This window comes from Bactrocera oleae, chromosome 2 (assembly GCF_042242935.1).
Source record: "Bactrocera oleae isolate idBacOlea1 chromosome 2, idBacOlea1, whole genome shotgun sequence".
NCBI lineage: Eukaryota > Metazoa > Arthropoda > Insecta > Diptera > Tephritidae > Bactrocera > Bactrocera oleae.
Genome location: NC_091536.1, coordinates 90,972,077 through 90,986,885, shown reverse-complemented (window position 1 = coordinate 90,986,885; position 14,809 = coordinate 90,972,077). Strand labels below are relative to the sequence as shown.

Sequence of the window (14,809 nt, the reverse complement as noted above, 5' to 3'; positions counted from 1 at the left end):
ACCCTTCACAGGTGGATTGCTTATAGCATAAATACGCTTTTAAAGAAAGCGCTTTATCTTGATTTTTATCGGGCAGTTTGTCTTAATATATCCTATCCAAAGTATAACAAAAAATTATTTGAAATGTTATGCACACAAACTTCTACCTTTGACAGATTAATTTGTACAAAAGATGATTTCAGATTCCTTTATTAATTAATATCAATCTTTAGATACATATGTACATGAATATCAAATGTTACCCATTATATAATTTCAAAGAATTTCACGCAATAAATAAAGTTATCCATAGCCTATTGCTCTCCACACACACTGATTTCTAATAACCCTCTAGTGTGTATGGTGAATAGTGGTGTATTTTTCAAATAAACATATGTATATATTTATAATAACTTATAGAACCAACAGCTGTTGTAAAATAAGAAGCCCGCTAGATGTCGCTGCGTAGAGTCTTCTCGAAAACATATCGTGCATACACACATATAAGAGGGCAATCGAGCTAATTTTTATAGACCTGCAATGATATAGTTCAATTTTGCGGGAGAGAATTAAGAGAATGCTCTAGCCTAAAAAAAAAAGCAATTCAGTTTTCCTTGTATTGTAAGTATTCTTTAATTGGCACACCTAGTGTGACAGCCTAAAACAGGTGATTTTTGGGAATTCAAAAAAAAATACTGCACCAAATTTTTTTCAATTTGAAGGATTATATAAAGTAATATACAGATTTTAAGAATACACAGTAAAATTATTGAAGAAAAAATTAAATTATTTATTATTTTTCTAATAACATGCGATCTCCAACACTACTGCAGTGATTTGACCTTCTATATGAAACATAAAAAAAATTCTCTACTAGAAGGCACTATTGTCCGTACAATAACCTGCGGTACAAAAATCTCAGAATGACTAATTGGCAGCGTTTAAAAAATGTTTAATTTTACCCAAAAATTTGGTAGTTTTTGACATGCCAAAATCAGTCAAACAACTGGTATGACTGGTTGAACTGAGCGGCACACTTAAAAAGCTGTAACTCGAGAACTATTTGATATAACTATTTCAAATTTAAATATAGGTATAAGCTATGTAAATAAGATTTAATTTTATATTTATATACCCTGAATAGGGTATATTAAATTTGCCACGAAATTTGTAACACCCAGAAGGAAACGTCGGAGACCCTATAAAATATATACATATATAAGTGATCAGCATGACGAGCATTTACAGGTTGGTTGAAAAGTGAGAAATGCTTACCAAGAAACAGCACAACTAGCTCCAATTTTTTACTCAAGTTGGTACATCTGTCGTTAGAGCACATGCAAAGTAACAAGTCACTCTGTCAATTAATTATTTGTTTACAAGCCATTTAAAGTTGACGAATCAGAGTATTTTTTTAATATGGAAAAAATTAAATATCGCGCAGTGATTAGATTCTTTGTTTCAAACGGTTTAAAAGCAAAGCAAATTTATGCACAATTGTTAGAAGTATATAAGGAGTTCTCTGAATTCAAACGTGATCGTACTAGGCTTGAAAACGATCCACGCGAAGAACGACCAAAAGCCGCAACCACATCAGAAATCATTGAGCGAGTTCATAATATTATTAGAGAAGATCCAAGAATGAATACTTCATATTTTACTTGCAGAATTACATATGAAAAAGCTGTTTAGAAACTTAGTGCCGCACACGTTAACAATTCAACAAAAACTGAATCGAAAACAAATTGCCAAGCAGAATTAAATCGATTTATTGCTTCGTTTTATAACTATGGATGAATCTTGGATCTAAAACCATAATAGTAAATTGAAACAAGAACGTTTGCAGTGGACTGAAGCTGGTTGTTCAGCTCCAAAGCAGGGGAAGTCACTACGATCAGCGAAGAAGTTTTTTTGGAAGCAAAAGGAATTTTGTTGATTGATTAAACAAGGTCAAGGTAAAACAATGAACACTGAATATTATTGCAGCATTTTGGATCAGCTGGATCAGCAAAAAAGTAATTTTTCATTTCGACACCCAAACAGATGTCCTTAAAAGTTCAAAATTATATATGGTATATAGTACATGATAAAATTTAAGGGGTTTCACTGTAAATTCTGCTTCTATAAAATTTCTCTACATTTTTTTTACTCACAATTAACACAGGAAAGAGCTTTCACGATGATCAACGATCGCACACCAATTGTAAATACATTTATACGTACATATGTATGTACATGCATATGTGTATATGCAATGTTCGCCAAAACATAGCGAAACGATTCAATACAAAAAAATTCTATGCAAATTCAAAGGGAGTGCAAGAAATACATACATGCATATGTATGTATATATGCATGCTTTACCGATTCGCAATGTGTTTACGACAGCAAGAGCAAATAGTTGCCCTTCACATTGACCATAAATATATTATACAGATACCTTTTAAACCAATACACATACATACATACTCGTATGCATGTAGCTACTTCATAACTTTTTTTTAAATTAATTTAATTTTAAATTTAATTAAATTTATATTTTTTTAATTAAATTTTTATTTTTTTAATTAAATTTTTATTTTTTTTAATTTAAGCATTTGAAGCAAATTTGAAATTATTTTTTCTTTCTAAAAATTCTAACATTTATTTGTAGTTGTCATTGTAGTGCCGCTACATCATCAAAATCATCCCTGATTTAATTTTGTGGAATGCTGCCGATTTGACCGTTCTTACTCGGATAAAAATCCGAATCCGTTACGGTTACGTAGACCTGATTGTCGTGGAAACGGATTTATCTGCAGCAGTAGTGGATGCTACAGCCTTGTGGTCAAATCGGATGGATCCACTCATCTACGATACCGGAATGGTCCCACATTTTCATCCATTTACTTGACATTAAAATCAATATAAAATTTGTTACTTGATCACCCTAAATTGTGTCAACGCAAAAATTTATATTCGCCAGTAAAATGCATTGAATTTTTAAATCCTCAATTGTCTGACATAGATGAATGGAATTGTTATTATTGCTGTTATTGCGTATATCCAAGCAGAAAATATAGGTTTTCCAAAAATTAAATATAGATTTGTAAAAGTGCTTGCTCGAGCATCCCCTATATTACTTACCTATAATAAAATTATAAATTCCATTGAGCCTAAATGTATGCAAGTAAATTTGAGCATTATGTGTATTACATGTTCACGACAACAGATTTGAACGAAAAAAATATTTTTAAATGCAATCGCACGGTAGTGTAGAAGGTCTTTGCAGATTCAACTTTTAACAAAATTTATCCAAATATGTGACCTGCAAGCAACACGCCACTGCATCACTCTTCCCTTTAGAGCTCTGTGGAAACAGATAGCTTTCTGCTGATAAACTAAGCTCTCTTACAACTAAATTATTAATTTACCAATTTTTTTTATTGGAACTGTTGTACGAAAAAAAAATTCCTAGTCAGCTTTACACGTAGTATAATAAATTTGCTTGGCATGCTGGCAATCGCACGACATTGAACGTTTGCTCCACAAAAAAAAAAAACACATTCCACAGCAATCTTTAACTCGCTTTTAGAACTTTTAATGTGCTCTGGCTCATCGCGTAGCTGTTAACAGTCCCTCGCATTTGTCCGCAAACACAACAACATATTTTATACAATATTTATTACAATACATTATTTTTTGTTTCATTCAAACCGTTATATTTATATTAAAAATAATGATATCTCGCAGCTACAAAAATTATGTATTTAATTTTAAATAAATTGCAATAGTTAAATTAATAAACCTAAATAGTGAAAAATTATCAAAACAAAAAAAAATAATAAAAAAAAAAATTTTTTTTTTTTATATCTGTATTTACTCCCAATTTAATGAGTAACTGACTAACGCTAGGAAAAAAAAAAACAAAAAGGATTTTGTTTTGTGATAGCAAATGCGCGTGTGGCTAAGTATTCATATGTTTCGTATGTATGTATATTTGTAAGCATTGTAGTAGAAGTCACTGTGTAGTTTGTTTTTGGTGTATAATTGGCATTTCTTATTGGTATGTTTTAAGCGGCATATGGAAATAGTTAAAATATTTTTCGTGTTTTATTTTTTTTTTGTTTAATTTATTTTTATCTCAGTTAAGCACACCAGTAAACAAACACAACTCACTTTCAAAATGTTATACTAAAGTTCCTCATTCATTTATGATTTTATAAAATTTAAGAACAGCTTAAAATGATGTATTTTTGTTTTTTCTTTTGTTTTAGAAGGTAGATATATGTAGATATATATATATATATATATATATATATATTAAATTTTTTATTACAGAAAGAACGAAATCTATTAAAAAAAACTTCATCCACCAACGAGATTATTGAATGCAAATTACTGGTAAATAAACCCAGCAATTAGGATCGCTTGTCTCACACACTTTTTCTGCAACGCTCTCAAGTAAGCACACAATTTGCAGTTTGTTTGTTTGTAATAGAAGTTCTTATGCAGAGAAATTATACTAAATATGTTTGTTCTTGTTTAACTGTTGTTTTCTTAAATTTCAAATTTTTTATTTTTTTTTTTGCTTTTGATTAGGTATAGAATTACACCATTGACGCTTTGCTTTGCTATATAAACCAAATCGGAGTGCGAAGCACGTGTGAAGGAACGAGTGAATCGTCCATCATCACATATTTTTTACATTTTTTAAGTGTTTTTCCTTTTTGATGATTTATGTCCTACGCAAAATGTATGGTTGTATGTGTAGTAGTAGTATGTTGGGGAGGGGGGCGTTCTGTCTGACTTTGCGAATAATTTCGTGAAAGAATACTTTTACTCACACACTCATCTTTTAATTGCGCTAAAACTTGCTAGCATTAGGGTGTGTGAAGCACAAAATTTGAAAATTATCGAATGGAATAATGAAAAATATTTGTATGCCTTTTCGTTACCATCCCATTTGGCGCACACATACATAATCACATGTACACTTCAACTTTCGTGTATCTGCATTTTTTGTATCGAATTTTTCAGTATTATGCCTTTGCATATGCTACCACTATGCTGCCACAACAAATATCGCATCTCATCTCATCAAGTCTCTCTACACGTAAATCAGTCTCTATTCTATTCTGTATTACTCGCTGCTGCATCATACACTTTACGCTGTAATTGTATCTTAAACTTTTGCTTAATGCTTTTTGCCTCTCCTGCGCAGTTCTTCTTAATGTTATATGGTATTCTTGCGTATTTTTTATATGGTTTTATTGTTTTATCTCTGATTTATCTTTTAAATTTTCTTCTGAAGAATATATAATTTTAATTTAATTAATTAATTAATTATAAATGTAATAATAATAAGTAAGTTGATTTATGTGTTTTTTGTTGTTGTTGTATTTTATGAATCAATTTGTAATTTTATTCCTTTTCTTTATTTTTTCCCGCAGATTTTTATTTTGCTTTCTGTGGCGTTTTTCTTTTCTCTTGTTTTACGCATAATTCTCGCTTACTCTTGAATTAATGCAGTGTTTTTTTTATTGTTTTAATATTTTTTCATATTTTTTATTTGCTGAAGAAGAATTGTTTCACATTGTGGTTTTGGTTGCTTTTGCTGTTGTTGTTGCTTCCGCTATATATTTAAACCCTTGCTTTAGAGCGCTATGCCATTTTAGTTGCTATTGTTGATTTCATTTTATTTTTGTTGTTGTTGTTGATGATGTTATAGCAATCCTTCATTCTGTTGCCATTCTTGTTGCTATTGTTGCTGTTGTTACTAGTTGACGGATCGATAGTACGAACTGGAGCGCATCACATAGCATACTTTCTAGTCCACTCTCGTGCCAATTCATTATATTTTTCCCGATCGGTTTTATATATTCTTGCAATCTCTGGTACAAGCGGATCGTCTGGATTTGGATCACAGAGAAGAGAGCAAATCGATAGTAAAACTGCAAAAGAGAAAGCATTTTAAATTTTGATTTCATAAATTTGTTATTTCAATTTTGAAAGTTTCGAAGTGAACCAACCTTTTGAAATAGTTAATGCTGGCGACCACTGAGATCTTAAAATGTCGAGGCAAATCGATCCGTTACTGTTAATGTTTGGATGGTATATACGCGTTGTAAAAGCCACTTTAGGCGGTTTGAAAGGATAATCTGTTGGAAAATGAATTGTTAAGAAAAACACGCCACCTTGGTACGGGCTGTCAGGCTGCAAAAGATAAAGATTTTATCGGTGAAAAAAATATTTTATAGCTTTAGTCAGGATCAGTGCTTTCAACTGATGTAGAAACAAATACATATATTTTTTATATTTACTTATTTTAAAAATCAGCAAATTATAGATATCTACTAAAAATAAGGGAGTTTTTTTTAACCAGTTCGATATAGTAAATCTGGCATCTTTATCAAAATTGCCAGTTCGCAAAAGCAACTCTCTCACAGCGAAAATGAAGGTGGTTGCAGAAAATTTTCGATTTGTTGGAGCTAAAATGAGAGCTAATGTGAGAGTAATGATTTTTATATATTTTCTTGATGCTTCTTTACATGAAGTCTGCTTTTTTTCACATTTAATAGGATAGACGACGAATAAATTGCGTCAGGTCCAGTACACTTAAGCTCCTCTAATCCATCAACCGACATAACATCAGCAGAGCAAAATACGCATCATTCTACTCATTTGATACTTTTTCCTATAGAGCAACTCTGTCGAAACAAATTGTTTCTTTAAGCATTGGTTAAAAACATCGAGGAGAAACTAAAATCTCTTAACATTAAATGATTCACTATGTTGACACTATAACAACAAAAGCTTCAATCTGAAACTAACAGCTGATATATCGGTCAGTTTGTATGCAGCTAAATGCTACATTGGTCCGATTTAAACAATATGTTTGGAGATTGTAGCCCAGCCTTGTTGTTGTTGTTGTTATAACGGTTACCTAGTCCCCGTTTGGATGGTAAGTTTCAATTTGGTTGTCGTCGAGGTCATCTAACGGGAGGCCCAGAAAACGAGCTGTTTCGACGAGGTCGGACCCTAGGGAAATGGGTGTTAGATGAGTGGTGTTCGTTGGGCATGCAAAGGGATGGTTAGTGTCATGCGGAGACTCATTGCATGCATTTTTTTAGTAGCCCAGCGTTCATTTGGATTGGTCAGTTTGTACGGCAGTTATATGCTACAGTGGTCCGTTCTGAACAATATGTTTGGAGATTGTCGCCCAGCCTTGGATAATAAACGATGCCAAATTTCGTAAAGATATCTTGTCAAATAATATCATTTTCCATACAAGAACCTGATTTGGATCGGTTAGTTTGTATGATAGCTTAATGCTATGGTGTTGTTGCTACGGTGAGCCTATCCTTGCTTTGGACAATAATGTATGCTAAATTTCGTGAAGATATCTCGTCGATTGCAACAGTTTTCCATACAAGAACTTAATCTTCATCGTTCAGTTTGTATGGCAGCAATATGCTATAGTGGTAAGATATCGGCGGTTCCGACAAATGAGCCGCTTCCTGAGCAGAAAAGGACGTGTGGAAGATTTCAGATCGACATCTCACAAACTGAGTTACTAGTAAGGGTATATGCAGATGGACATGGCTAAATCGACTTAGCTCGTCACGCTGATCATTTATATAATACTTTGCAGGGTCTCTGACGTTTCTTTCTGGGTGTTATAAACTTCGTGGCCAAGTTAATATACCCTGTTCGGGGTATAAAAAAAAAAACATTTCATATGCCAATTCTTACCGGTCCCATTATTGTAGCTTGCCAGTGAAATACTGAAAAAGAAAATAAAGAATTGTGATTAATTTCATTTGGAATAAGAAAAATACATAGATAAGCGCATGCCTGAGAAATAGAAACAAAAATCGGAAACTACGTAACTGAATTGTGTATAGCAATGGCTAAAACCAAACATGAGTATTGTGTTTGATACATACAATTATAAATATATCTTTCTTATCTATATCTACAAGCAAAATACGAAAAATAAAACATATCAGGTGATGCATTTTGATCAGAAGAGCCTCTTTGACACGTCTTTAAAGGCCTTGTGAAATTTTACATATATTATAAGTTTGATCTTATGGTTTACATCTACAACATAGCTCCATATGAATGATGGTCTTTTTGCATATTCTTATAATTATTTACATATTTCGATTTAATGGTTTAAGATAATTATTTTTAATTTTATTATTACTTAATATTTATTACTGCTACTTCCGTTTCTCTGTATTGCTTATATTCATGCTACTTCTTCACTATTAGCAAATTATAACTACCGATATATTATTTATACATATATATAAATGTACTAAAATTAATTGATCACCGTATTCGAAAGCATAACAGCTGCTCAGAGTGCTGAGCACACTAACAACTGTCGTTGGTACAACAGCTGTCACACAACCCCCACAAAGTGTACAATATCTTTCTACTCAGATCCAATAATTTCGAATGAACCTCCATTACTCCATTGCCACTACCACTACCCTACAGTTATGAACACCAGCACAGCACACATGCACCTAGCCAGGGATAAACCAAAAGATACGCTGTTCTCAATGCGGTCGCTCTGCTGCTAGCACAGGCGCTGGCGCAAGCAGCATTCGTGCAGTTGCTGCGACTTCATTTGAATTTGTTCGACTGCAACCGACACCCACCCGTAATGGTCTACTATAAAGTCTCATTGCCATCGACACAACGAAGCTTCGCCGCTGAAGTGGAGTGCAGCACTGTGGAGTTTAACAATTTTTTTTTTCTTTCGTTTTTGCAATGGGGATGGTAACGTTACACAAAATCAACGATGCAGATGGTTGCTTGTTTGGTGGGTTGAAAGGTAACTCTTGGTGTGGTTCACATTGAAATTTTAATGGGTGTAGACAAACAGTGAGAATTGCTATATTGTACTACATACATAGTATGTTGTGCCCCAAACATTCAAATAGTAGTATATGTGTGTAGATAGCTGCATTGTGGTGGTAGTAGTATACAATAAATATTACTCTTTGGTGTTATGGAAAATGAATGCCCTCTTTGTTAAACGTGTATATATACACATACATACATACATATAATCTATATAGCCAGTACGTATTGACCATTATGGTTTTTTTTACATTTTGATTCTCATTTATATTATAACTTATAAAATAATTATTCCGTAATGTATAATAAATTAATGAGTAATTTAAATGTCAATGAAGATGCTTAAATGACATGAAAGCAATTTGAATTGGAACTCAAATGCAAAAGTTTAATATTTTTTTCATAAGCAAATAAGAAATAATAATAATTTTGAGAATTGATATGTATTAACTTTAATTCTTTTTTTTAATGAGAAATAAGTAAGGAAAACACAAAAACGAAGTTGAAATACCCTTCACAAGTAAAAGTTTTCCAACCAAGAGCTTGATTGTGATCATCCCGCTGTATGGTAGCTATACAATGTGCCAGTGTTCCGACAATTGCGCAACTTCTTGGGAAGAAAAGACGGTTGCAAAATTTCAGAGCGATATCTTAAAAACTGAGGGACTGGTTCACGTATTCACAGACAGACATGCCAAACTCAACACATATCATTTATATATAATATGTACATATATGCTGTAACGGGTATCCTACGTTTTCTTTTGGTTTTACAAACACTTAATATGTGCCTGTTCATGGGATAGCAATATGATATAAAAAAAATTCTCATAATTTCAGTTTAATGCACTTGTATAAAATTTAATTGTATTTATAAGATAACATTTGATAAACTTTTTTTGCTAAAAACTTTCATGACGCAGAACTTTTCACATACATTTCATAATTAATAATATAGCAACATCACAAAGTGCAAATTAATAGTTACTATAAACTTACGTTACACATATAAATATATGTATGTATATGTAGTAAACATAATTATCACATAATACTTACAATCATCCCCGACTGGTCCAGCTGAACATTGTGCAGGTGGATCTCTGCCCAGATCTTGTAGTTCCTAAAAATATATTGCAAAATCAAAGACAATTCATACATATTTGCAAAAATAATTCTAAATTTAAATGCATTTTAGGCAAGATTTAGTTGCGACATTATTTTTAATTTTCAATCATTGTTTGAATTTCCAAGAACAACATAAGGTACTTTTTAAAAATATAAATTTTGTCATGTGCACAAAAAATTTCCCAAGTGTACACAGGTAGCCAACCAGCACAATTTTGCATTTATGCCAACAGTATAATCAGAATAACAATATAGATAAAAAAAAAAAAACAAAAAAGTAAAAAAAAAAAAATAAAAATCATAATGTAAAGTTCGTTGGCCCTTTCCAAATTCTGGCAAAGTGAATATGTTCGGAACATTGTATTAAGCAGAAGAAAAACAGGAGACGACAACGGCCGACACCAACGGTCATTTTATATAGACAAAGTGTAATATGTACATGCGTTTATACGCACACCAATTAACTTTTAGGCTTTACTGCTGGTGTTGCTTTCCAAAATGGAAAACAAAGATAGAAAAAAAGGCAAAATGTTGTTACGGAAACTGAATCAAACGTTAAACATTAATATTTACAACTAACTGCAACTGATGAGACCAATCCAAAGTAGTTTCTATGCTACGCACATTTATTAGAAGGTGGAAGAATTTATTCCATTATCAATACGACACTGCGACAAGCAGCAACATCATCGAGCTAAAAGTTAAAACTGCGCGTGTATACTGTCAAAATACCATAAGGCTAACAACAAAAAGCTTGCGACAACGCATATATGCTTTGAGGAAACTGAGAAAACAGAATTTTATAAATACATGTGTATATAAAAATAAATTGGCTAACGGAGTGGCTGGCAAACGTCGCCTGAATATAGACTGCTCTTGCTGAACGATGAGAAACAGTTGCATAGGTATAAACTCTACTAAATCAAAGGATTTAAGAACATTAGTTCTGCATTCGATAATTATACAATGCCGGGACTATTTTTTAAGTATTACCGAAAAAGACTTTGATTGCCGGTAACTGCTCTTGTTTCGCTCACCATCATTTTTTAGTTATGAACGGGAAAAATTTTCACAATGTAAACAGTTGATGTTGGCGTATGCTTTGCATGACTCATGTACAGCTCCAATTGCATTGTTGGTGTGGATCAAACCATTGACTTGGCAAAGGTGATTGCAAAGATTTTGACGCAGACAGCGACTCAATCGTTTTGTTCCGCATACGTTTACGTGAGTTTAAGCACATACATATTTATATATGTATGTATGTAGATATATTAAAGATCTTGAAGAACAGAGGGAAAATAAACTTAAGCACCTGAAATAACAGGTAAGCTGGCAACGAAAAAAAAAAAAAACAACAAAGTGTAGGACATTAATTCACTTATGTTGCTTTGTAAATTAAATTTATGAAAGAAGCTCCTAAATAATATATGGTAGTTTCTTTTAGGTATAAAATACAAATAATATATGATTTTGTTTTTTATATATATTTAAAAGTACGACTTGAAAAAGAATCAAATGTTTTTTTTTTTTGAAATATCACTCGTGCTCTGCTAAATATGGATACGAATGAATTTTATGTTTATATAAACTGTCCAATACATTTATTTACTATCTGTGAATCACCCAATTCAACACTATTCACATCTAATATTTCTTCCTTTTATATTAACAGAAACGATCCGAGTATGTTTGTAATGAAATAGAAATGGTGAAAATAAATATATATAAACACCCTTTCACTATTTGCAATTGGCCATTTTCAACTCTTATTTTAATTTTTATATACGCAAAGAATTCCCAGTTTCATTTACAAATTCAATGGCCATGACGGTGACGGAAACAGCGGCGCCACCGTCGCGTTTAGCAGAGTACGCCGCTGTAAACATCTACGTACGAAGAAGTAACAAAGCAAAAACAGCGGACTATAGTCATTGGATAAAATAGAAAACAGTGTTGCTTTAAAATTATGAGTGCAAATAATTCACTTTCAAGTATATACAATTTAAGAGTTTAAGCACAACGAAAATAAATTAATTTTTACATAATTATAAAATAGTATTTGTTAAAGCTGAACTGAAAAAAAAATTTAATAATAATTTTACAAATATAGCAATGCAGCAACACGGTTTAACAACAAATTAAAAACAAACACTAATGCAATAATGCGCTAACAAATACGTCCAAGTAGTACGTATGGTTGTAACACATAATATATTGAAAACCTAACGAATTTGCAGATGGTAGACAAAAAAACATATTGCGGCGGGACAAACAGCAGAAGGTAACAACACTGTTGCTAACGATAGTACACGAAGTCGAAACACTGAGGAGACGATTAGACATCAGCTACGCTAACGTCGCAGTAAGCGGCGCACTACAACTTCATAAATGCGCTGACTGCAAATCGCAGAATTTATAAGTTCATATATTTGGAATCAATCTAAGTAAATTATATACAACTCTTTGATTCAAAAAGCGATATAAAATCCTATTACTTGTACAAATTATACAAATACAGCATTTGTTAGCATTCATTAGTCTGGTATGTTGTAGCGACTGACGAGTGAGCAGCAGCAACGTAAGAACGCTGCGACAAAAGCGTCGTTACGATTGGAGTGAATCGAGTATTCCGCTATAGTGAATTACATGCGAGGAAAAGAAATGGAAAGTACCAACAGCGCTACTACGACCGCACTGCTACTGAACTGTTTCCTTCTTGTTTCCATATTTATCTCGAAGGTTTTTGTTTCCTTTTTCTTAACTTTTTATGCGGCTGACTGGAAGAAAGGATGTAAAGAATATTGGATATACCGAAGGGCAAAACCAACAAATAACTTTTAGGAGGGGTGTATGCACAAAACTTTTTTATACGATTTCAGTTATAAATTAAAATCTAAACAAGCAAATTAAATGTTTAATATCATGCTAGTTGTGTCAAAAGTAAGGTTAGAAATATGCTGGATTTTTTTAATTGTCGATTAACAATGCTCAAGCACATAAATTACTATGTATACCAACGAATTGAGTAACAAATCCAGACCACAGCGTACAAACGTATAACAAAACTATCTCACAATTAGATTACAGTACTACGCACAGGAATATTCTGAAACTTATTTACATATTAAATGATTAACTTCTGTACGGTATTTTAAAATATTTGCACTTTAAATTCACTAGTTCTTAATTGTTTTTATATCACAGAGAAACACTAAAGTTCAACAATGACACCGATGTTCAATACCAACCAGTCCGTCTGAATAAGTTCCCTTAAACGCTAATATTTACCGGAAAGTTTAGTTCTTGGTAACTCAAAATGACAACCGCTCAATACTTCTGCATAATTTAATTTACATAGTACATTTGCAATTTAAAATTTCTTTTCTCTAATTTTCCTGTCAGTAAATTATCACAATGAACATGAGACGTCGTGGTCGTTGCTATCGCTAGCACTGTCGGTGCTTCGTCGCCCATTTTCGATCAATTCTTCCCCGTCATTTCTTCTGCTGGCTCATCGTTTCACGTTATTTCTTGCATAAAGAAGTTTCGCACCATGCCCTAAAATGCATTTCAATTGCTGCCTATATATTAAACGTATTAAACATACCTTATTAATTCTTTTTAACGCCATTTTGTTGAAATTTTATTTTTAATGTGTGTGTGGAGCGTAGCGCACAAACTAAATTTCTATTAAAAAAAAGAAAATTTTCCTTCTTTGCCGTTTAAAGCCCACGAGTACGACGAATTCAATTCTCGCAGCAATCGCACTGAATTTTTGTCTCGACGAACAACCACGACCAATCAGACCGAATAATCACGAAGACCAAAACCTGCAGACTCGACTCGCTTCGGCACTCGTCTGCAACAAAGTCGATTAAGCGGTGCTGCTACTCAATATCTCTGTCCCTTATGAGGACACCTGTAGTGTGACTAGCCCAACTACAACTTCTTATGATCGCACTTGGTCAACGTTGCGCGCAAGCAGGACAAAACTCGACGTCTAGTCGATTTTATTTTTGACAGCCGGAATTTAAGTAATTCGGCGAATTATTTTTCGCACACTTTTACACTTTTTCGCTTATTAGATTCTCCAATCTGATTTCAATGTCTGTTCTGTTTCTCTTATTATCGCTTTTCACAACTTTTGAAAGCCACACAAACCGATTTACTCGATTGACAGTTTTTCTGAAAAGCTAAAAGAAAAATATTCCGCCTACTTTAAAGGCATTCACCAAGCTAATGAGTTTTTAGATAACTTTCTTTAGGTGAAATCTGAATATACACAAGGGTTACCTCAAACCGAATGACAATCGTCGTTAACGCGGCTCGCAGAGTTTCGTTTCTTTGTGACTTTGCTAATTTTTTTCCAATTGGTAGCTACGGCGATTTCAAACGGAACTATGGCGGCTGACTCACACTTTCCACGCTTACTTTTCAATTTCTTATTTTAAGTACCAGAGATATTTGCTAAGAAGTTAAGTCATATAAATGACAGAAAATTTCAATAAATTTTATTATGCTGATCATTTGAATTTATATCCGAAAGTTTCACTATTTTCACTGAAATTTGTATTCAATCTGTCAGGAAGAAAAGTTCTATGTGAATGTCTTGTTTCACTCGCACGTATCAGGTTAAGACAAGAGTTCCATTTATTATTAATGTATAAGTGAAACAAAGGTAGGCTTACCAATTTCGGTCGATAGTGTAGTTTTAAAAACTTAAACAGGGGTCACATAAAAATTTCCATCAAATTGATATGCAAAAATATTTTCATTTATATTTATTATATGTACATATTTCGTACACTTAAGTTTAATATTTCAATGCATTAATGTCAGT

General features: G+C 32.6%; 1 protein-coding gene across 3 annotated transcripts; it reads right to left on the bottom strand.

The window, feature by feature from the left end:
* Nucleotides 1-5,334: 5,334 nt before the first annotated feature.
* On the bottom strand, nt 5,335-14,522 carry eff (ubiquitin-conjugating enzyme E2 eff). 3 transcript variants are annotated; one of them, XM_014244213.3, is made up of 6 exons: nt 14,263-14,522; nt 13,577-14,185; nt 9,898-9,961; nt 7,714-7,745; nt 5,991-6,174; nt 5,335-5,912 (listed from the first exon to the last, which is right to left on the bottom strand). In XM_014244213.3, exons 2-6 carry the CDS (start codon nt 13,598-13,600, stop codon nt 5,773-5,775), a joined length of 444 nt encoding a protein of 147 aa, XP_014099688.1. In that variant the 5' UTR covers nt 13,601-14,185; nt 14,263-14,522; the 3' UTR covers nt 5,335-5,772. The 3 variants fall into 3 exon arrangements, with proteins under 3 accessions (XP_014099688.1, XP_014099689.1, XP_014099687.1); XM_014244214.3 differs by having other exon boundaries at nt 13,577-14,162; XM_014244212.3 differs by lacking the exon at nt 14,263-14,522 and having other exon boundaries at nt 13,577-14,237.
* Nucleotides 14,523-14,809: the final 287 nt, after the last annotated feature.